The sequence below is a fragment of the Phyllostomus hastatus genome, unplaced genomic scaffold (assembly GCF_019186645.2).
Source record: "Phyllostomus hastatus isolate PE091 unplaced genomic scaffold, TTU_PhHast_1.1 phas_scaffold_385, whole genome shotgun sequence".
NCBI lineage: Eukaryota > Metazoa > Chordata > Mammalia > Chiroptera > Phyllostomidae > Phyllostomus > Phyllostomus hastatus.
The window spans coordinates 6,276,304-6,300,835 of record NW_025334026.1 but is presented as its reverse complement, the minus strand read 5'-3'; the positions used below and the strand labels follow the sequence as shown (position 1 = coordinate 6,300,835).

The 24,532-nt window shown below is 46.8% G+C and overlaps 1 protein-coding gene across 9 annotated transcripts in view; it reads left to right on the top strand.

The window, feature by feature from the left end:
- The window catches only part of SYT17 (synaptotagmin 17), a 69,896-nt gene extending 50,380 nt beyond the window's left edge, over positions 1-19,516 (top strand). For all 9 annotated transcript variants that reach the window (XM_045819504.1, XM_045819502.1, XM_045819498.1 and 6 more), the window contains one exon: positions 18,126-19,516. In XM_045819504.1, coding sequence (XP_045675460.1) covers positions 18,126-18,322 — 197 coding nt within the window. In that variant the 3' untranslated portion in view covers positions 18,323-19,516. The remainder of the gene's footprint in view (positions 1-18,125) is intronic.
- Positions 19,517-24,532: the final 5,016 nt, after the last annotated feature.

The following is a 24,532-nucleotide window of genomic DNA, read 5'->3' as shown; positions in this document are numbered from 1 at the left end:
TACTTTTCAGTTGGGAAACTGAAGCTCAGAGAAAGGAAGTAAAATGAATTAAGCCAAGTGCAAAGCCTGAGGGAACAGTCCACACAAGATTAGCCTCATATCAGACATCAGCTATAGATTCAAGGGTCCTCAGAACCACCTTTACAGTTCCCTACAAGTATGGGGTCCTTGTGACCACCCTGGGGTTCAGTAATGCACTAGGATGACTCACAGAACTGAGGACAGCACTACTTATGACAACAGTTTTATGATAGTGAAGGGGTACAAATTAAAACCAGCCCAGTGAAGAGATACACGGGGCCAGGAGTCCAGATGTGGAGCTTCCAGTCACCTCCCCAAGGAGGCAGGGGTGGCATTACCTCCTGGTCACTAAGTGATATTATGCACAGAGTATGCCAGCCAAGGAAGAGTACCAAGCCTTTGGTGTCCAGAGTTTTTACTGGAGCTCAGTCACATACTGTCCAGCGGCTGACCTCCAGTCACCAGTGCCTCCCACCTTTAGTCATCAGTTTCTCCGAGGTCTGAACTGACAGGGTGTGGCCCTGAAGCTGCCATCATAAATCACATTGTTGGATTCCACAGTGGCCAAAGACCCCAGGCAAACTAAGGCATTTCTGCAGGACATCCCAGAGTCCTGGAGATCACCTCCCTGGAGGCAGGAGCAAAGGTCAGACCTCAATTTGGGTGGGGGGTTCTTCACTGCACAGGAAGTAACTCATGCCTTGTGCCAAGTCATCTAGCAGGTGAATGGCTGAGCTGAGCTTCCACTCAAGCCATTTGGTTTCAAAGCCTTCTTCACTCTTAACCACTATGCCTGGTGAGCATATGGATCACCTGGGCATCTTATTAAAATGCAGATTCTGAGTAAGTCAGTCCAGGGGCTGCTGGGCATCCATATTTCTGATGCTGGTCTGAGAACCACAATTTGAATAGCAAGAAGACCCTTCCTCTGTTCTCCCACCCTACCCCAGGATGTCCAGAGCAGGGAAGGCAGGATGAGTGTGGAGAAGTAGCCGAGGGCAGATCAAGGAGAGCCTGTAGGATAAGAAGTATGTATTTTTTTTTCTAAGTACATTGGGAGGTCTTTGGAGAGTTATGGCCCGGGAAGTGATATGATCTGGATGGTGTTTTAAGATATCATTTTAGCTGTTGAGTGGAGAATGGGTTGTAGAAGAGCAAGACGGGGAGCCAGTGACCATCTGGGAGGCCATGATACTGGTCCAGGAGAGAGGTAATGGTGGTTTGGACCAGGGAGGGGGCAGGAGGGTTTCAGAGAAGCAACTCAGTGGGATATAATATTGGAGAAAGTGTCAGCAGAACATGCTGGTGGATTAGTTGTAAAGAACCATTTCACCCTGGCTGACGTAGCTCGGTGGATTGAGTGTGGGCTGCAAATCAAAGTATCGCAGGTTTGATTCCCAGTCAGGGCACATGCCTGGGTTGTAGGCCATGACTCCCAGCAACCTCACATTGATGTTTCTCTCTCTCTTTCTCTCTATCTCCCTCCCTTCCCTCTCTAAAAATAAATAAATAAAATCTTTAAAACAAATAGTAGAAAGCAAATGGTATAATAACAAGAATACCTATAAAAAAAAAGAACCATTCCCTAACTTGACAAGTGATTTAAGTCCTCTGAACCAGGATTTCCTCGTCTGGAGACCTCAGTTGCCACCTCACAGAGTGTTGTGGGAACAAAAGGAAATGATGCATGTAACGTGCTAGGACAGTGCCGGCAGCCACAGAGGCTCAGGGGGTTGCGGCACTGAACCTGGATGTGGAGAGAGGCAGAACTCCAGCCAAGGGATCAGGGGGTGGAAGCAGAGACCTGTCACCCTGGGGGGCTCTCCTGGTGGGTACAGAGCCCACAGTGGCACCTCCACCTCAGCCTCTCGCTCCAGAGAGCTTCCTGAGGCTGCCCTAGTCCACCCAGGCAGTAACACATGGCTAAATCTTAAACATTCATTTTGGATTCCAATGACAGGCTTTGAAGATTGGACCAGCTGCTAGGACTCCTGGGATTTTTGTCCCATTTTCATGGCTGTCTAATGATTTGGGTGCCTTTGAATGGAGCCTTATTCCAAGCAAACCCACATGGGGCAGAACATAGGGCCCTGGGCATTTATCCAACCACACGTGTCCCCGAAGAGCCTGGGGTAGATAGCGTGGGAAAGGGAGCCAGCTGAGGCCAGGCCCAGCCTTGCCTTGTGCCTCAGTGCTGGCTAAAAGCAATCGTGCCCAGCAGCCAAGACCAGCACCTGGGTGGGCGTGAGATGAAGGCTTGTGCATGGAACAAAATCAGAAACCAGGAGTATCCTTTCTGTTCATCACTTCCTCCTGCCTTCACCAACCTAGAGCTGCCCATGAGCGGGAGAAGGCCTAACCTTCAAAATGCCTGGGCCCTCGGGGCACAGGAGGTAGTGCCACCAGTCTCCACACATTCTCAAGGAAACCCTTCAGTGTAATGAAAACCACTGTGATTTAGGAATCAGAAAATCAGATTCCCAGAGCTTGGTTGCTATGTCGTCTGGAGCAGGACCCATTTTCCATCTTTCAAATGCATATAATAAATGAACTGTCTACATCAGGGTTGTTCATTCAGTTTTTAACAATAATAATAGCCAACACCTGTGCAGTGCTTCCTACATGCCAGGCCCTGCTCCAGGTATCTCACATGAATTCACTCATTTAATTTTCATAGCAACACTGTGATGTAGGAGTCATCATGTATGAATGAGGAAACTGAGGCAGCAATAGGGTAAGTAGTTTGCTTGAGATCCTGGAGCAGAATTCAAACTCAGGTCGCCTGAATCCAGAATCTGCTCTCAGTCTCTGGGTTACACAGCCTCAAATACTGATGAAGCCCCTGCTATGTTGAGGTGCTATGCTAGGTGCCAGGGAAATAGCAGAAAGACAGAAATAAGTCATCAACTGTTATGTTGGCATTCTAGTTGGGATGAGACAAACAAGAAACAAACGCCTAAATAATGGTAGAGTAAGGCAACAGAGAGGACCTGGAGCGCTACTTCAAACTGGGTAATAGAAGCCAAGAGAGGGCCAGCTGTGCAAAGATGGGGGAGAGGAGCGTTCTAGGCAGAGGAATGGCAAGTGCAAAGACCTGGGGCAAGGATGAGCTACTTTAGTTCAAAGAAGAGGAAGAAGGCCTGTGAGTTCAGGGCTGTAAGAAGGGGCCGTCGTGAAGAGCTTAGATGGTAAGTAATTACTGAGCACTGACTGTGCAGGCTGTTAGGTACTGGGGAAGCAGAAGCAAACAGGACAGATGTGCCCGCTGCCTTCATGAAGGGTGGATGAGCCGACCTGTGTGCAAGGACACTTGGCACATGCTCCGAGGGGGGGGGTCATTTTTGTTTTTTCCCCTGTTTGTAAGTCAGACAGTTGGGTGAAGAATAAGCAGAGTGAGTGAAAGGGCTCAGCCTTCCCTCTGTCTTTAGAGGGAGGTGCCCCACGCAGGGGAGGGAGGGTCTTGGAGACCTGGCTGGCGGCCACTCCTTGTAGGACCCTGAGTTGCAGAGCAGACCCAAGGATAGTGTCCGCTGGCTTGGTGCCAAAGTTCCCATTATGTGTCTGCTTTCAGATTTTATCGACTCAGTTTTATTGGGGCTGGAGAAGCGAAGGAGAGTTAGGTGGGCTCCCCTTCTGTCCTCGTTCAGGGTCTCCTTGGCCTCTGGGTGGCGTCTTCGGTGAGGAGGGACCAGGACACTTCAGCAATGCCTGGACAACCATGTGATAAATGAGGTTTCTCTGCTTCAAGAACTATCCTTAAAACCCAGTGTGACCCTCCAGCGTTTGAGGATGGGGCAAATCACTCTCTTCCAAGCTATTGAGTGTCACTTGGAAAAGAAGTGAAAAGGGATTAATGAGGAGAGCAGGAATTCTGCAGTAGCTCTTCTTCCCACAAATAATAAGAGTCACGGTCCCAAGCACTGTCGCAGTGGGTCCTCACGAAAACCAAAGGAGGGGGCTGCTGGTATTACGCCCATTTTACAGAGGGGTTAACTAAAGCTCGGAGCACTTGAGTAACTTGCTAAAAGTCACTGTCTTAGTTAAGGTAAGGCTAACTGCTCTGATAGATCAGCCCCCATGGTTTTGTGGTTTAACACACTAGAGGCCTCTTTCTTGCTTGCACATGGTTCTTGTGGGTCCTTTTATGAGTGGACTTCTATGTGGTGATTCTGGGACCCAGACCCCTTCCATCTTGCGGCTCTGCCATCTCAGGCCTTGGAGGGTTTCACTTCCAGCCAGTGGCTGGGAGAAAGAGAGTTGAGGATTGCTTGGGAAATTTTAATAGGCCACACCTGAAAGTTATTCACATCACTTCCACTTCACTCCGGCTCTGTTGGCTACAATTCCCTGTCAGAGAGGCTGGGAAATGTAGTCCAGCTATTTGTCCATGAAGAGAAGGTTTTGACAACTGCACAGCCACAGGTGCCATAGGTACTCACGGGGGCAAATCAAAGAGCCAGCCTGAGCCATGAACTAGTTTGCTTCGCTGCCTCCCTGAGGGCCTGTTGCCTCTGAGCTCCTGATCAGTGTCAACAACGGGGATCCCATACCCCAAACTCCAGGTTTGGGGAATGCAGCCCAATAAGAGTGGTCCCTGCAGAAAATCCACCAAACACCTTTTGGCTGGCAAGCCTCAGGTACCTGCCGACATAGAAAAGCAGTTATACCAGTGATTGTCAGCCAGAGCTGATATTGTCTCCCAGCAGATGTTTGGCAGTTGTCTGGAGGCAGTTTGATTGTCACAACTCAAAGGATGCCATTGGCATCCAATGGGTAGAGGCCAGGGATGCTGCCAAACATCCTACAATGCACAGGACAGCCCCACGACAGGGAACGTCGGTGGTACCGAGGTTGAGAGAGCCTCCTGGATTTTATCGGTGGTGACCTCTGCCAGCAGCTGTGAAAGGCAGGTTGGCCTGGGCTTGGAGCCAGTGGCTTTTGTTATGTTCCTATTTGAGGCTTGTTTATTCTTATGGCATTTTAACCTTTCATCATTCCCAGTGGTTTCACTTTAGCTGCCTGAGGATGCAGAATTCAGAGGCAGAACCTGTAGGGAGAATTCCTGCTCATCTGGGCAGAATTTTCAAATGACTTCCCTGTTTCTGCCCATAAAAATTTGGGCAGACAGCCCTGACCAGTGTGAATCAGTTGGTTGAATATCGTCCCACAAAGCGAAGGGTTACCAGTTCAGTTCCCAGTCAGGGCACATGCCTGGGTTGCAGATCAGGTTCCCAGTTGAGGCATGTGAGAGAGGCAACTGATCTATGTTTCACTCATACATTGGTGTTTCTCTCCCTCTCTTTCTCCCTCCTTCCCTTGTCTCTAAATAAATAAATAAAACCTTTAAAAATAACTTTGGGCAGACAGGAACATCTTGCTCTGTAAATAAGCCCCATTTCCCAGAAGGTGTGGCCTGGGCAGGTGGTTTTTGGGTGCATGTGGTAATGTAAAAGGGGTTACACAGGAAAAAGAGGACTGATGATTTTTAATATTGTTACTATAAAAGATGAATGTTGAAATATATATATATCATATAACCATACAGGAGAGAGGAGAATTCAACAATAAAAATCCCTAATTCCCCCTACTTAAAGGTAACTACTCTCAACAATTTATTGTGGCTTTCTTTCTTTCTGGGAACATACGAACTCATGTGTATATATGTGTATCTGTGTGTGCACATGTATATAGGTATATATGGTATGTGTGCTTCTCTGTGTATGTATCTATCTATCTCTACCCTCTGTTGTTAGCATCCAAAATATCTATACTTTTCCACAACTTGTTCTTTTCACCTACTCTATCTTTCACATTTTTGTATGTCAGCATATGTATATGTTTGTTCTACAAATATTTGTTGAGAACCTCTTATGAGCCAGGCACTGCGGACACAGCAGCGAACAAATCAGATGGAAATCCCAGTTCCATTGGGCTAACGCTTGACTGTGGGAAGGCAGACAATAAACAAAGTGAATATCTGAATTAGGCCACGTAGAGATGCAGTTACATGCTAAGGAGAAAACAAGCAGAGAAAGGGGATAGTGAGGCATGGGGTGAGGGTTACAGTCCTTGAAAAGATGGTCAGGGAAGGTCTCACAGAGAATGTGACATTTGAGCCAAGAGGTGAGAGGCGAGGGATATGCCATGTGGATGCTGTAGCCAAAGGAATGGCAAGTGCAAAGGCCCTTGCATGGAGGAACTAGCACGGAGATCGACGTGGCTGACGTGGAGTGTTGATCCCCCTAATAATTTTTAATGGCACGTGATATTCCATTAAGCCCGTGAGCTGAAGAAGAGTTTATTTAGTCAGCCCCCGGTTGGTAGTATTGAGGTTGACTCCTGTTATGTGCAGTTAGAAACATTGCTGGAGAGAGCACCCACGCACATGTCTCCACTCAGGAGGTCCAAGCAGACCACGAGCTAAAGCCTGAGCAGTGGGACTGCTCTGCTAAAGCGTATGTGTTGGCCAGTTTTGATAGGTATTGTCAGAATTTGCAATTCCAAAAAGTGGCATAATTGTTTACTCTTTTGTATCCTCTAGAAGCATGCAATTGAAACAGATGATGTGGGCAAATGTTTTAGCCCCTTATGACCCAGGGTGGCCCCAATTCCTGGTATCCCCAAAAAGGATTCTTGTAAGGATGAAATAAGCAAGCTTTGAAAATTATTAGGTGCTGAACAACTATGAGGTGGTTTCTTAGTTATTCTTTTTACCTTTAAAATATTTTTATTTTAATTATGTATTATATAATAATTCAAACATATGGAAATGTACAGAAAAATAATCAGCAGCAACCATGAAATGAACCTCCCCCACCACACCTAGATCTGCTTCAGATTTGACTTTAGTTTTTATTTCTTAATTGGCATAGACAAAGCAGCTCCACATTGACTGCTGGCTTCCAAAGCCTGGGGTGTGAATTTTTTTTTTAATAAAATGAGTGAAAAAGTAATGAAATGAGTGGGAATGCAAGATGCTGTTACCACTTTGGAAAACTGTTTGCTGTTGCCTTATAAATTTAAATATACATTTACCTTTCAAACCAACAATTACGTTCTGAGGTAAATACCCAAGAGAAATAGAAACATATGTTTACAAAACATCATGTACACAGATGTTTTCAGAAGCATTATTTGTGATAAGTCAAAAAGTGGAAACAATGCAAATGTTCATCAACTTGTGAATGGCCAAACAAACTATAACACATCCGTACCTTAGACTGCTATCCAGCAATAACAAAGAAGGAAATATTAATACACATACACATGGATGAACTTAAAAAACATTATGCAAATGACAATATACCGTAAGATTCGATTTTTATGGAATTCTAGTTATGGCCAAAAAGGATAGTGACAGCAAGCAGCAGGCCACGGCTGCCTGGGTGGGGCCGCTTGGATGGGGAGGGCTGGAGGAGGAAGGGCCCCAGGGAACTCTTTCAGGGAGAGATCGATATCTTGTTGCGATGGTGGTTACACATTTGTATATAATGGTTAGAATTCATCCAGTTTTATACTTAAAGTGGATGGATTTTAATCTATATAAATAATACTTTGGAAAACAAAACTGAGGGGAAATTTTCTTTAATGAAACAAGTGGTTGTGCTTTTCATTTGCAGCTCTCTGGTGACTCCGGGTGCGGGCACCTTTTATGTCGGAGGAGGCAGGGGCGCGCTCTGAGCAGGGTCCGGGGTGCTCCTTGGTCCAAAGGGGACTTGAACCACTTGTTTGGTGTTGCGAGTAGACCAAACATCAGGGTGCAAGACCTTTCAGTTCAGGCCGAGGACCGTGGTCTGGCCGCGTGTGGTTTCGGCTACTGTGGTCATTGGGATAACCTAGCAGCACCCACTGGGAGCTCCTCGCCGCCTCTCCAGAGAGTCCTGTCTTCTTCCCTCCCATGTCTCCAGTGGTTCACCAAGTCCCCTTTCTGCTCGAGGGTCCGGACCAGCCCATGAACTGAGTAGCCACACCGACCCAGAAACGGATATTTCTGTGGCACAAAGAAGCAAGTAAAGGCTATAAAAAAGTAGGACAGTTGAGCTGTTTGGCTGTTTGTGTGTTGGGATTTTAAGATCCCAACATTTTTTGAAGAAACTTAAAAAAGAAACCGGAAAGAATTGTCTAGTCAACCCCTCTGTTCCCACCACCTGGATTCTACAATGAAATTTTGCCATTTTCTTGATCACACATCTATCCACCCGCTATCTCTCTGTTCACTTTTTTTCCTGCCTATCAAGGTCAGTTGCAGGTGTTAGTCCCATTTGTTTTTTTTTAAGTTGACTTTGTTATCGAAGTGTAACATACACACATGGAGAAAACCATTACACAGGCGTGGTTGGTGAAAGCCTTGGCCCCTCGCCTCTCTCCAGAGGTTGGGGTTGGGGCTGACAGTTTCAACCCCTAATCATGTCTTGGTATTTCTGGCAACCAGCCTCTGTCCTGAAAGTATCTGGAGACCCCAACCACCAGTCATCTCATTAGCATACAAAAGATACTCTTTTTTTTAAATCCTCACCAGAGGCTATGTTTATTGATTTTCCAGAGAGAAGGAGAGGGAGGGAGAGAGAGAAAGAGAGAGAAACATCGACTGGTTGTCTCCTGTACATGCTCTGACCAGGGACAAAACCCACAACCTAGATATGTGCCCTGACCAGGAATTGAACCTGAAACTGTTCAGTGTACAGGACAATGTTCCAACCAACTGAGCCACCCAGCCAGGGCCAGAAGATAGTCTTATCACTCTTAAGAATCCAAGGGTCCTACAAGCTCTTGTGTTGTGAACCAGGGACTAAGACCAAAAGTAACAAATGATGCTCCTCTTATCCTTGTCACTCAGGAAATTACAAAGGTTTTGGAGCTCTGTGCCAGGAAGTGGGGACAGAGACCAAATACTCATATTTTTGTTGGTCACATAGCCATGCCCACTCACATATTATCTGTGGCTGCTTTCTGCTACTATGGCAGAATTGTCGTGACCCAGACTACAGCCCATAGTATTTACTATTTAACCCTTTATGGAAAAAGGTTGCCTACCCACACCCTAAACCAACACCTCTGGGCTCTCTTTCATTATTCCATTTATTCTCTTCTATCCTTTATTCAGTCTTCCCAGGGAGAACTGACTTACCAGAGTGGGAACTAGGTGAGTTTGACTCTACAGGCCCATGGTCCTCTGATGGACAAGATTAAGGTGTCGAAGGTCCCCCTTCTCTCTCTGGAACGAACCTGCCCACAGTAAGCAGCATTCTCTGTGACTCCTTTAGTGAGCTTGCTGGTCAGGCTTTACCCTGCAGGTCAGAGAAGTTTAATTTGAGGAGAGCACATAGTAAGATCAGGCCCCTTTCTGCAATCCAACTAATATTTTGGTTTGCATCTAGCACAGTGTATCTAACCTGCGAATTGTCTGGAGGGCATTTGATAACATCCAGGCCCTCACTCCCGTACCAATCAACAGAATCTCTTGGGTTAAGGTCCCAGCACTGGTATTTCTTAAAAGTCTGTCAAGTGTCAAGCAAAATATCTAGGCAGTGAAATAGAAGGAAAAGCATTCATTTGGGATCAGAGGAACTGCGATTCTGGAGGTAGAGATTCAGGCAGAAGCCCAAGTAGTGTCCCCTCCTCTGGGAGTGGAGCCCTGGGTTTTTACGAGAAAAAGGGAAAAAATGAGGTAAGTTGTTTTAAAGAAGAGTTCGTTGGTGAACGATGAGGTAAGGTTAGAAGTGTTCATTGGCTTGAGATTCAGTCAACCGGCAAAAAGCTAGATTTATACTTCATTGACTGGTTAGTGATTTGGTTATCACAAAGTCCAATGTCATCAGTCCTTACCAGCAGGATGTTCTCATTCTTACTGACTTCTCAGTAGGTGGCAGTTTAGTCCAGTGTGGAAAATAAGGTGTGAAGGGCGGTGTCTCTGAACTGGCTACTTCAGCTCTGTTTTCACACAACTCTGCTCATGTCACCTCTCTCACAGGTGATTTTCATGCTCGTGATATTTTTGCTTTATATTCTCAATTATTTTAGAAGATGGAGGGGGAAGATTTGATTGGTTATCCCCATAAAGCTTCAATAGGTGTGTTGTAACTCGTCCTGGAGACACTTTTTAGTGAGCATTTCCCCCAAAGCAATGCCAGAATCGCTAAAACAAATGTACACAGACGATCCTCATTCGGATATATACATTTTGGTTGTTCATATAAAAAACAAGCACATTATTTTATAGTCACAGTTTAAATGCTTCCTCCAAGACAGCGTGGCTCACAGACAGATCTGAAAGTGGTTCTTCAAACCCTATGTTGGCTTCATAAACACAGGTTGTACATGGCTGTTTCCACACACCGGTGTGCAGAAGTGGTCCGACAGGAAGGTCCAAAGGAATTTCAAAAGAATTTTCAATCTTGACTTCTATGTCTTGAGGAGGGAGAAAGAGATTTAATTCATAAGCCATGGCAACATATCTCAGATGGTCCTTCCGCTACTTCCTAATTTTCTCTCAGCCTGAATTTGTTCTGGAATTTCATCTATGTCAGCTTAAATGATGTGACTTCCCTTCTTCCCTATCCCCAAGTCTCCCAGCTGTTTTTCCTTGTAGATCTGCATAGCCTCTCGGCTCTCAGTGACTTTCCTTTGGTGGCGGAGGAGGAGGAGGAGGAGAAGGACTAGGTATTAATGGAAGGAAACCCTGTCACACATGCCTTTCCCTTAAGGCAGGATTTCTCAACCTGGGCACTTGTTGACATTTTAGGCCAAATGATTTTTTATTTGGGGGGCTCGTCTGGTATATTATAAGGTGTTTAGTAGCATCCCTATCCTCTGTCTACTAGATGCCGATAACACCACCACCCCCAATTGCGACAACACAAATGTCTCCTGACTGCCAGATTGGGGGCAAAACTGGCTGTAGCTGGGAACCACTATGCAAAAGGAATCCAGTTCACCCTGAGCAAGTTGCCCACAGACCTGGGCAACAGGGGCCTCTGCCCTGGGCCTTGTGCTTTCAGTGGGATGAGGGTCTAAAAACAAGGGGTCCAAGGAGTCAAGTGGACATGGCCACCGGAGCCTGTATGTCCCTTTCTAGATCAGTTCCAAGCCCTGGATCCCAGAGTTTCCTCCTGAACGACCTACGCTGGTTTGTAGGCCTCCTCGAGGCTCTCTCCAGGCCCACCCTCAGGAAGGCTGGCCATCATGCCAGCGTGTGTCCTCTAGGCCCAAGGAGATGATAGCACTTACTTGTAAATAGAGTCATTGAGTAGAATAAACACGTGTAAGCACTATCTAAGTGTTAGGTGTTATTATTATTTTGTGCATATCAACAGTCCCTAAACATAAGCCAACTTTCTTTTCTGCTGCTTGCTTTAAAAAGCAGCTATCCATTCAGATATTGGAGGCAAACCTGACCATCCTGGACCCTAGAGAGGGGTGTGAAGGGCTCCAACATGGCACCTTCTGGGGGGATTTTGGAGGCCACTCTGACTGTTGACACCTCTCGCCTTACATGCCAGCTTGAGGATTTAACTCCTTTCAAATGCACACGGGTACAATGTGTTTCTCCTCCTAATCTTGTCCTTCATCACATGTCAGGGTCAGCGGAAGAGGAGGAGAGACTTCTCTCTTAGGCGGGAGAAGGAAAAATGATGCTGGGCTTTGAGCCTCAGTTGCTGCTGTGCCATGTGTCGGCTGTGTGACCGTGGGCCCTTGGCCTTTTAGCCCTCTGAGCCTCTAGCTCCCCATCAACAACATGGGGGTGTAAATAGTACCTTCTCTAATAGGACTGTGGTTTGGATGAAGTAAAAAAAATGTTACATAAAGTACTTTGCCTAGGGACTGGTTTACAGAACTCAGGATTCACTATTGCTGATTTTTAATTATTATAGTAGTTATCTAAATTGTCATTTTGCCTGTTGGAAGGAAAAACATGGAGAAAAAAGTTCTCTCTGAGCAGCTGCTGTGACTCACAGAGTAAGCCAAGAGAGCTTAAAGACACTTCACTCTTAAGTCGTGGCTGAAGCTCCTTAGAACCAAAGAAATGACAGGGCTCCAATGGGCCTTAAAACCTACAGACACTCCCCCGTTGTATAAACAGGGAACTGAGGCCCCGGGAAGGGACATGGCCCACCTTATTTTGAAGAAAAACCTGAAGTAGCTTCTGGAGAGAAGAAAAAAGAGGGAGTTCTGGGGACATTTTGCAGAAGTTGAAGAAGAATGGGTACCACCTTTGCTGGGCTGGGTTGGAGCTGGCCCATGGGGGGAGGGGGGGCAGGAATGTGTAGACTGCTCTGGGGCTCCTCCAGGGGTTGAGATAACCGATGAACATTCTGAAGAGTGCAGGGATCCCCCCGTGGTGCAACAGCCTGGGTTGGGTTTGCTGGCTTAGTGCCTGTTTTCAGAAATGGGGAGCAGCTCAACCCAACACCTAAGAGGTGGATTACGGGGGACAGCTGGATCTGGGGGCACCCCTACACTGTGCTGTCAGGCCCGGAGCTGCATTTGGGGCATCACCTTGTGAACCAAACATGCGAACTGGAGAGCTGTTTAGTCTGCTCCCATTGGTAAAGGTAAAGATTTTTTTTTCCTTTTAATCTGCAGTGTTTATCACACCCACACTCCAACTCATCCAGCCTCCCTTCCAGAATCATCTTGGCAAACTAAATTAGCAAGCAAAGGAGTTTAGCTCTAAGAGGGAGGAACAAACTCATTTTTACCCAAATATCAGCATGTGAAAGACCAAACTTGCCCCTCCCTCACTCGGGGCAGCCGCATAGTGACTGGAGCAGTGAGTACTCTCCCTGTACCTCCCAGGTCTTCGCTCTCCCCACCTGCAAAATGGGCCAGTGGCAGCAACTCCTTTAGAACAGCGTTTCTCCATGAAGGGGGACCGGGGTGGATTATGCTCCCTGGGGGCATTGGGCCATGTCTGGAGATAATTTTTGGTTGTCACAGCTGGGGAGAGGGCTGCTAATGGCATCTAGAAGGTAGAGGCCAGATGGGCTACTAAACATCCTATGAGGCTCAGAACAGCCCCTCACAACCCAAAGTGATCTGCAAGGTGTCAGTAGTACTGAGGGTGAGAAACCTCACTCTAGAGGGTTGATGTAAAGACTAAGTTAATCCACACGCTACGTTTAGCCCTGGGCCATACGCAATAGGTGCCTAAGAAAGCAGTGTCACTCTCCACGCTTCGTCAAAACCTCGTCACTTAGTGACTGTCCCTGGGCTCTGTGAAGGAGTACAGGGTGTTTGCCCATTGCCACAAGGCCCCATTCTGCTGTACTTTTTTAAGTTGTTTGTATCCGTCTGGTAGTCACAGTCCACTAAATTAATTTAAATTACTGCAAATGGGGAACCAGATGACCAAGTTCACATGAAGGATGCCTAAATCCATGAATAGGATATAGGTTCTTAGAGAAAATGTGGGGAGCCCTCTTCCTGGGCTTTGTGTGCGGACAATGTGACATCTGTTCTGATTCGTCAGATGCCTTTTGCCTCTGTCCAGACTGCACAGACTGCTGGGAAGTTGCTTCCGGATGACTAGGGTGCATTGGAGTACATCTGTGCCCAGTAACGTGCTAGCGACTGTGGTAAAAAGGGTCCCCTGTCACAGCCAGTGGTGACAGTTGGGGCACCCTGCAGTAAAATTTCTTGATGTGATTGCTTCTGAAGAAGAGGATTGGAAGGATCTAGTTATGAGGAATTGGCTTCCTTTACAGGTCATTTGCTGCGAGTACGGTGAGTTTGATCCCCAGCTAGCTCGGTGACTTGGTTTCCTTACCCAGGAAGTACAGGGGGCAGGGGTCTCTGGCTCACTATTTCTGAGCCCCTTTCTGTGTTCTGCAAGTGTCCCCGTCTTCGTTCTCTGTCCTCTCCAACCACACGCTCCCTAGAATTTACAGTGACAGCAAATCTTGTTGTTCTTCCAGGCAGCTTTTGTCATAGACGTCATTAGTTTTATGCAGCTTCAGCTTACTATAATTTGCATTTTAAATGTTTGGTTTTTGAAAGACTGTTAAGATTGCCATAGCTTTACCAAGCAATTTGCAAGTACCAAAGCCTGCCAATTAACTCAGATGGCCACAGCAGCGACTGCTTCCTGTCACAAAGGCTGAATCACTCAGAAGCTCCCAGCTTTCAAGGGCCAAGTGATTCATCAAGCCAAGTAACTTTGCAGATTGGGATAAGGAGCGTAGGCTATGACTTCCTTCTGGACTTCTTCCTCTTCTGTTGAGTTAGATGTGGACTCTCTAACAGCAACTTATTTTTTTCCAAAATAATATGCACTTGTAAGAAGTTTAAACTGTACATAATAATATAAGATAAGAAACAAAACATTCCCTCTGTTTCCCCTCCCTAGGAGGAACCACTTTGAACAGTTTGGTGACCATTCCTGCAGATACTGTTTCTATTCTATAAATTAATATATTTTTTTAAAAAGAGAATGTGTCTGTATAAACTTTTGCAACTTGCTTTTGTCTCCTAGCAATATCAGGTGTTGGAGGTTTCCCTGTTTGTATATATAGATCTGTCTCATTTTTAACAGTGACATTGGTTTCCATGCTGTTGTTACATCAGAAATGATCTAATTAGTCCCCTCCAGTCTAAGTCTTGGGTGCCTCCCAAATCTGATCCTGACACGATGACTTGGGTGCTGGCAGGCTGCTGGGAAGGTGATCCCAAGAAGCAACAACTGTCAGGGAATAGGGCAGGGAGGCGGGCCACTCAGGGACGTTTGAGGAGCAGTAACCGCAGCTCAGGAGGTCCTAAGTCAGGCTCAGTGCTGCGAAGGATTCACAGAACTCAGAAAAGTTGTTATACTGGTTACAATTTATTACAGCAAAAGGACACAGATTGACACCAGCAGAAGGAAAGGGTGTGCAGGGTAGAGTCGGGAACAGCCCAGGCACAAGTTCCCAGTCATGCTCTCCCAGGGGAGTCCTGTGGGCAGCACGGAACCCTCCCAGTGGCAGTGTGTGGCAGCACACTCGGAGTGGTGCCAGGTGGGGAAGCTCACTCAAGCCGTGGTGTCCAGAATATCGATGGGGGCTCAGTCACAGAGGCCTGGCTGACCGTCCAAGTGGCTCACCCTAGTCTCCCACCTCTTTCAAGGTCGAGTTGATATTGAGTAGCCCAATAAATCACACTGTAAGGTCCCCACCATAAATCACACTATAAGCAGAGACTAGTGTGGCCCAGGCAGAGAATGGTGGGTGCTCTTGGTAGGACATTATCCACAGAAGCCACGGGGAGCCTGCAGGGTAGGCTGGGGGAGTGGGTGGGCACCACAGCCCAGCCACACTCCCTCATGGACATTTTTGTTGTTCCCATCTCTCATCCTTGTAAACAATATTCCAGAGCAGGGATCAGCCAATGTTTTTGTAAAAACCCAGGTAGTAAGTATTTTCAGCTTTGGACCACACGGTTTCTGTTGAAACTGCCCAGCTGTGCTGTTCTTGTGCAAAGGCAGCCGTGGACACAATGTCCTAGTGGGTTTGACTGGGCGCCAGTAGAACTTAGAAGAAACAGGTGGTGGCCAGATTCGGGTTGGAGGCTCTGGTTTGCTGCAGAAATTATGTCTATCTTTGTCCGTCTGTGCAGATAATTCTTATGGGGTAAAGCCCTAGAAGTAGAATTGCTGGATCACAAGTTATGATGTTTTTATTTTGAGTAGATACTGAGCAGGCCCCTGAAAGTTGAACCAACTTCCTCTTCATCAACAGTGTATGGGCATGTTTTGAGATTTCCTTTCTTAAAACCCCTTCCCCAGGGAAGCAGAACCTGTACTTATTTAGTAAGATGTTTCTGCATTTTCACTGCAGCCTTGGTAAGGCAGAGGAAGAGAGACTCTCTTGCCCACAGGGAAGGAAACCAAATGGGGTCTAAAATGGTCTCATAATAATATCTTGCTAAATAAACAATAGTATCTTGTTTTAGATTTGAGTCCACAGAGAAGGGGCCTCTGGTAACTTGTTCTCGTTTGGTGAGATCAAACCTTAACTGCCCACCAGGTACAGTTCCAAACAGTTCTGGGTGTTACCTAAAAGTTGAAAAAACTTTTTTCAAATGCACCAGAAAGTTCCTTAGCAATTTTCTTCGTTAAACGAAGATTCCATCCTAGTATTTTTTTAACTGAATCTTAGTATTTTTTAATCTCTTTTTTAAAGATTTTATTTATTTATTTTTAGAGAGGGAAGGGAGGGAGATAGAGAGAGAGAGAGAAACATCAGTGTGCAGTTGCTGGGGGTCATGGCCTGCAACCCAGGCATGTACCCTGACTGGGAATCGAACCTGTGACACTTTGGTTCACAGCCTGCGCTTAATCCACTGAGCTACGCCAGCCAGGGCCCATCCTAGTTTTCATGTAAAGGAGGTCCACCTGGGCATACTGAACATTTGACCCAGTGTACAAAAAACATACATGGTCCAATTTTTGTCTTTGGAGCCGACAGGTACGGGACACCCTTGGTGGAGACACATGGCATTTCCCTCAGCCCAGTTCCCTCTGCCTAGTTCCCTCTAAGTCTTTGTGGTTTTTCGACGATGGGTGAGGTTTTTGTTCTTATTTCCGCCCCCCGCCACTCCCCATTTTTCTCATTTGGAATTCTTGTTGGGAACCCCAGGGGGAGAGCAGAGGCTCGTCAGCATTCAGGCTCTGTTTGGGGGTGCATATTTTAGCCGGTTTATTTGATAATGGCCTCCCTCCTGGGATGCAGCCCGCCCTTGCTTGGCTCACGCTGGGTGAATCTGCGATATTCCCTGGTCTGTAGTCCTTCATTTGTAACACAGACACAGCCTGCTTTCCCGGTAATGAGATGGCATGCCTGGACTACCCACATGCAGATAAAGAATTAGGCGGAACTTGGCTGAGAAGATAAATCAAGCTATCTCATTAGGCTTGAAAGACACAAATTAAGCCTGCATTGGAATTAACAGAAAAGCCTTCCAAAGAGACCTACAGCACAGCAGGAGACAGAAGAAATCGCTGTAGCCGTTTCTGTCAGGAAACCTGCCTCTGTTGCCTAGAACAGAGGAAATACGAAGTCTCTTTTTAAAAAGGTCAACAGATAGAAATATAGACTCGAAATAGCAGTACATTAAATGAGTGCTTACTGTGTGCTAGGGAGGCACTGTGTGCTGAAAGTTTTACTGGTCAGAACGTCACCCCAGCTTGTGACGTAAAGTACTGTGAAGACTGCATTGAGCCGCCGTGGCCGGGTAGAGTGTCAGTTGCTTAGAGCATCTTCCCAATATGCCAAGGTTGCGGGTTTGAGCCCTGGTCAGGGCACAGACAAGAAATGACTGATGAATGTATAAATAAGTGGAATAATAAATCCATGTTTCTCTCTCTCTCGCCCCCCGTCTTCTGAACCAAGGAGGAAACTGAGTTTCAGGGGGGTTCCTTCACCTGCTTCAGGATCCCAGAGCTAGTCAAATGACAGAGCCAGGATTCTTGTAGGATGTGTGGCCCCTCGGCCCACAGCATAAGATAGTGGGTTCTCATCTGGAAGGACTCGACCCCACCCCACCCCAGGGATAGTTGGCCATGTGTGGAGACATTTTGGGTTCTGACAGCTGGGGCTGGTGCTACTGACATCTAGTGGGTAGAGGCCTGAGATGCAGAACAGGCCCCACAACCAAGACTGAGCGAGCCCCACAGGGCAGCAGGGTTGCGGCTACCCTGGTGTAACCACTCATCTGGACTCCAGTGATGACTGACTGTTCTACTAGAACTGACTAGTTGTCGAGCTCTGTCAGCAGCTGGCAACGGGACATAAGTTTCATGTTGCACATTGCTGGGCCGGGGGTGGGAGGGTAGCTTTCCATAAGAAAGAACAGCCAATGTGGAGAGAGGCTGGAAGGTAGGATGCACCTGGCATGGTGTGAGGCAGCAGGAGACCCAGTGCCACTGGAACAGGGAGCCTGTGGGAGAACAAGCTGAGACAATCAGGGAATTCTCACCATTGAAAGAAACACAGTGTCCTGAAAGCAAGGACCCTGTGTCTGCAGTAGAGGAATGTGTACACTAATGGCCTCTGTCTTGTTCCTGCCTCCTGTTCTGTTTCCCTCCTTCCCCTCACCTCCCCCACCGCCCCACTCCCATCCCTTTGTCTCTCCAGTGTTCGGCCACAACATGAAGAGCAGCAACGACTTCATCGGAAGGATTGTCATCGGCCAGTACTCTTCGGGGCCGTCCGAATCCAACCACTGGCGGCGGATGCTCAGTACTCACCGCACAGCTGTGGAGCAGTGGCACAGCCTCAGGTCCCGGGCCGAGTGTGACCGCGTGTCTCCTGCCTCGCTGGAGGTGACCTGAGGGCTGCAGGGAGGGCAGGTGTTGTTTGTTTTAAAAGAAATGAAAAAAAGGAAGAAAATTTAAGACAAAAAAAGGTGTCATCTACCTATTACATCCACACCTGCGTATACACTCACCACACACACACATACACACACCCAAAATTCTCTCAGAACTGAGAGGAAGCTGACTGTTGATCACAAATGGCCACCCTCAATGAGTGAGGCCTGAGAACTTTCCGGAAGCCCCATCCCTGTGCCACAAGCTGAGCTGGCATTGCTGTGAGACTTACTGGCAGTTCTTGCTGTTGTTGATATCCCAAACCCACCCCGCACCCCAAATGCACTTTCAACCTTCAAGCCAGAGGATGGGCGTCCCAAAGGGTGCCGGCCTCCATCGAGATGAAACTTTCCAAGTGTTTGGCCAACGTGGGGGAGGCCCGACCCCCACACCCAAAATGTACACCCACCGGGTAACTTTGGAACAGGCTGCTGTTGCCTGGGGTTCTTTGAACCTGATACCTTTCCTCCAAAGTGTAAGTACTTTGTCTTCTCTTTCATGGACATGATAAATATAGATTTAGACTATTTGGAGAACCAATCAGCAACAAAAAAATATTCCAGTGTAAGAGACCTCTCCTGGCTTAACCGAATTTTTCCTCCTATTAGCCTATTCCTGGGCACTCCCTGTGGGCACGTATGTGGATGTTCTCGTGCGTGTGCCCTCACAGGTGGACGCGTGTGTGCCTGTGTGTCCTTTGGAGGGCAAGGCAGTGGGCCAGGACCCCAGTCCTGAGCCTTCCCTTCTCTGCCTCTCACATCAGTGCACCTTCCCCCAGTGTCCCCCTATGTGGCAAGACCCCACCTTTAGTAACAGTAGTGTGGATGTCTGTCAAGAAACTAGAATATGATAGAGCAAAAGCAACATTTTTTCGACCAAATCATGGTGATGTGACTCACAGAAGACCTACACAGGATGGTGACATGGATTCAAATGGCCGCCGCACCCTCACCCAGGATGATCTCCCTCCTTGTCACACCCTGAGGAGCTTTCTGTATTTCTGTGTGAACCAAAGTAATTTCTCTTGTGCTAAGGAATTAGCATAGTTAGAATAGCTCTCTCTTTGGATGCTTCTGTATCTTTTCCCACAGCCTATTGTCTGGTATACTAGGGAGCTATCTGTTGAAATTAAAGATTATTTATTTGTGCCATGCATTTGAGTTATCTTTTCTCTTCAGGAACACGGGCATAGAGGGTTGGAAGGGTGTTTCGGTTACTACTGCTGTGGAACCAACCATCCCGATGACTCAGAGCACCTATATTTGTTGTGCTCATGGATTCTGTGGGTCAAGAGTTGAGACCAGACACATCAGGGATGGCTTGTCTGTGCTCCAGGCTACCTAGGCCCTCAGCTCCTAGGCCCTAGGAGCTCAAGGGCCACAGTGGGGAGAACCAGACTGCCAGCCACACTAGACATTCTTGGTAACATTAGAACGTGGTCTCCGAAGGAACAATAGTTGAAAACATTAAAGTATATTCATCTGACAACTGATCATCCTCAGGAGATCATCTGGGCTTTGTTTATCACTATTATCTCCTGGACAGGCTCTCTCCTCATTCAGTGAACAGCATGGTTACCAGCAACCTAAGTGTCCCAACTCATACTCCTCATCAGGATCCAACTGAAATTGTAACTTTCTGATTTCCAAGACAGAAATAATTGCTCCTTGCTGTCCTCCCTACAGCAAGGACCTTATATTTCTGTTTAACTCTTATAATAACAACTACCATTTATTGAGGACTCACTGTGTGTGTGCTTAACCCAGTATGTGTATAATCTCACTCGATCTTCACAACAACCTTTTGATGTAGGAGCTCTTATTATCCCTTCCACATGAGGAAACAGACTCTTTTCTATTATAAAACTTCCCATTTGTTCAGGGTAGGGTCCATGGCTGTGTAGCTTTATTGATCATGCCCAGCTCAAAGCTTGACCCCAGTAAATGCCCCTGGGCTGAGAAGTTAGCTGAGATGACTTCACTCCTCCCGACCACATTGGGCATTGCAGGCTCCTCTCATGGCCCCCTGGTGTCTCCCACTCTGGAGTGGAGGTGGCATGGAGGTAAAGGGGGAAAGGCAGGAGACCTGGGATAGGTTATATCTCTCAGGGTAGAAAAGGAGAAGGAATTTTCCTTTTCTATAAAATGTCTTTCTTACTGAGCATGAAAGTATGAGAGAACAAGCAGAATGAGGGAAGATAGATACAGACAGGTACATACAGGCATCAGGACTGGAGTTGAGGTAATTTAGTCATTGGACCGCTGGGCTTTGGAGTCAAAGAAGTCATGGTTCAAATCCAAGGCCCACCACTCCCTTACTGTGTGCCCTTGCACAAGCCTCTTAACTTCTGTGATCCTTATGTCGTCATTCTCTTAGTCACAGTACCTCAAAAGCAGCCCTTGAGGCAAAGACCTGAGTGCAGAGAGTTTATTTGGGAGGTGACCTCAGGAAGCATGACACAGAAGGCTAATTCAGGGAAAGCTGAAAGTAGATGGAGGCTGCATTAACTATACCTGTGGGCAGTGGCGACTCAGTCTTGCTGGGACCCATGGAGAACACATGAGAATTACTACGGGGAAGCTGGAATATTTAACTACTGACCCTATCCCTCGGGTCTTGAGGGTTGCCCCTGGAGGCACCGAATGTTTGGCACTTTGGGACTGTCCTGTGTGGGCTGAGCAAGCTCCCACAGCAACGAGAAATCCCCAGGCAGAGAATGAGGTGCACGTGCTGAATCAGGTAAGTGTGTATGTGCACGGCCAGGTCCACCACAGCCACAGGAGGACTCAGGTGGACTGCATACTACCAGGTGGGGTATGCCCAGCATCCTCTGCTCTTGACAATGACAAGAGGGCCGGCTCACAGCAGATGGAGTGCCAAATGTCTCCTTTAGTCCTCACACAGCAACCCCTGTGGGAGATGGTATTCCTCTTTCAACAAAGGAGGAAGCCAAGGTTTGATGAGATCAAGTGGCCAGTAAGTGACAGAGCTAGAATGCCAGCCCAGGCCCGTCTGACTCCAGAGCCTGTTTTTGGCTGCATTGTGTTCCCTCAAAACAGGTATGTTTGCCCTGGCTGGTGTGGCTCAGTGGATTGAGTGCTGGCCTGCAAACTGCAGGGTCACCAGTTCAATTCCCAGTCTGGGCACATGCCTGGGTTGCAGGCCAGGTTCCCGGCTGGGGGTGAGTGAGAGGCAACTAGTTGATGTATCTCTTGCACATTGATGTTTCTTTCCCTCTCTTCTCTTCTCTCTAAAAATAAGTAAATAAGTAAATATATTTTTAAAGGTATGTTTGTGTCCTAACCCCCAGGACTTCAAAATGTGACCTTATTTAGAGATGGGGACTTTACAGAGGTCATCAAGTTCAAGTGAGGTCATTAGGGTGAGTCCTAATCCAATATGACCGGTGTCATAAAAACGGGAAGTCAGGACACAGTTCCTGACAGACACACACAGGGAAGGTGATGAGAAGAGACACAAGGAGAAGATGGCTATCTACAAGCCAAGGAGAAAGGCCTGGAACAGCTCCTCCTCTGCTAATGCCTTGATTTCAGAGTTCTGACCTCTGGAACTGAGAGAAGGAATTTCTGTTTCTTCAGCCACCTAGTCTGTGCTATTTTTGTTGCGGCAGCCCTAGGTCACTAGTCCAGAACTGGTGTGGATAACTATTCTTACCCCATACTGTTGACAGTTGACATGAGGATTAGCCACGACATTGCCCACCAAGTTCTCACGCACAGTATTCCAAGACTGCTCCTACTCAGCACACAGCAGGCAGTGGTGCTGGTTGACTAATGGGATGGGTAGGATAGATGTCAGAGCTATCCACATCTCCAAGGCTAGAGTCTGTCAGGAGACAGGGAAATGTGTTGAAAGGTGAAGGAATGACTTGGTTTCTATAGAAACCTGGGCCCAAGGTGCCCTGTTGTGGGCTACCTACTCGTTTTAATTAGCATCCTCCTCCTCAGCTAGGAGATGGGAAAGAAGATGCACAGGCCACCTACACACCATCTTTGGGGTGCCGGGACCCCAGTTCAAAAGGAGGTGGGGTAGGAGTGGTAGCGTGAAGTTTTAAAGCCTTGTCTATTTTCCCAGGGCTAATCCCTGGGTCCTCTCATCTCTTGGCACTCCAGAGCCCCTCAGGATTCCAGTCCACCCCCCGGTGCTTGACAGAAGCTCTGACCTCTGCCTACCCCTGCTCAGATGTGGTGGGTCCCAGGGCTCCAGGAATAGCTCTTTTGGGCACGGATATTTCACTCCCAGACAGCTGGGAATCACTGCAAGGCACAGAGAAAAGATTCTTTTTCTTTCTGGGAGGACTGTCTTCCATGGCCAATGGGATACCTGCTCATTTCCATGTTCAAAAATACTATTGGAAGTAACTCAGGAATGATCACCATTGTGTAAAAACTAAAAATGTATCCTAAGAAAAAAGACGGGAAGGCATTGTCCTAACGCAGGGGTGTCAAACTCATTGTCACCAGGGGCCACATCAGCCTCGTGGTTGCCTTCAAAGGCCAAATATAATTTTAGGACTATATATATGTAACTACTCCTTAACAGTTAAGCGAGAGCTCAGCACTGCCGTCGGGTAGAAAGAAGGTGCCAGGCCAGATAGAACAAGGTGAAGGGCCGGATTTGGCCCTTGGGCCTTGGGTTTACTACCTGTGGCCTAAAGGTTGGCCAGTTATCCTTTGGGAAGTTGTTTTGCTACTCAGTGTCACACCTTCCTATGCAGTATTTTTGAAGGTTTCATACTGATCCGAGCCTTCATCATGTGTCAGGGATTGTTCTAAGTACTTGTGTGAGGAAAGTATTGATTTGTTCCCATTTTGCAGATAAAGAAACTGAGGCTTAAAGGGATTAAATTACCAGTATGTGGTCACACAGCAGCAGGTCTGGAATTTAAGCACGGATCTGCCAGAATTGAAAGCCATGAATGAACTAGCCTCTTTTGTCCCTTTTATAATGGTGGTGAGGGTGCAGGGGACTTTGTTTTACTGGTAAGTAAAAATTGTTTTTAAAAAGCTAGGAAATTAAAGGAGATGATAGATAGATAGATAGATAGATAGATAGATAGAGAGATAGATAGATAGATAGAAAGAAACAGATCATCACTGAACCCCAAGGCCACCATTAGCCCAGTGCAGATATGAGTGAGTGAGTGTGTGTGTGTTGTGTGTGTGTGTGTGTGTGTGTGTTCGTGCAGTGTGTGTGTGGAAGGGGGAGGGCGGGTAATGCCATCACATACAACTTTAGGAAGCCAGAAAATACATGCTGAAGAAATTGTCTACTTTCTGGCCAGTAAATCTGAGTTCTAAAGCAGTGGTCAGCAAATTATGGCTCATGGGCCAAATCCTACCCTCTGCTTATTTTTATAAATCAAGTTTTATTGGGACTTAGCCAGGCCCATTCCTATGGTCTCTGGCCAAGCTGAATAGTTGTGACTGAGACTAATGCTTGCAAAGCCTACAGTATTTACTATCTGGTTCTTTACACAAGAAGTTTCAGTTGCAGTTATATGTGATGAATAGGCTATCTAATGAAGAATAAGACACCTAATGTACAGCAGGTGACTGTAGTTACTAACACTGCACTGAATACTGGCAGTTTGCCAACAGTAGATTTCAGGTGCTCCCATCACAAAAGAAAGGTAACCACATGAGGAGATGACATGCTAATTGGTTTGACTGTAGTATCATTTCATTATATATATATGTATATTAAATGCTGTTGTACACCTTAAATATATACAATTTTATTAAAAATAAAATTTAGCTCTGGCCAGGTGGATTGGTTGGTTGGAGCATCATCCTATACACCAAAAAACTGTAGATTTTTTAAAATTTTATTTTAATCATTGTTCAAATACAGTTTTCTCCCAAAACTGTGGATTTGATTCCCGGTCAGAGCACATACCTAGGTTGTGGGTTTGATCCCTGATCGGGAAGCATACAGGAGGCAACCAATCGATATTTCTCTCTTACATTGATGTCTGTCTATCTGTCTCTCTCTTCCCCACCTTCCTCTGTTTTTAAAATTCATAATAAAAAAATATCCTTGGGCTCTGGCTGGAGTGGCTCAGTGGATTGAGCTCCAGTCTGCAAACCGAAGGGTCACCGGTTTAATTCCCAGTCAGGGCACATGCCTGGGTTGCAGGCCAGGTCCCTG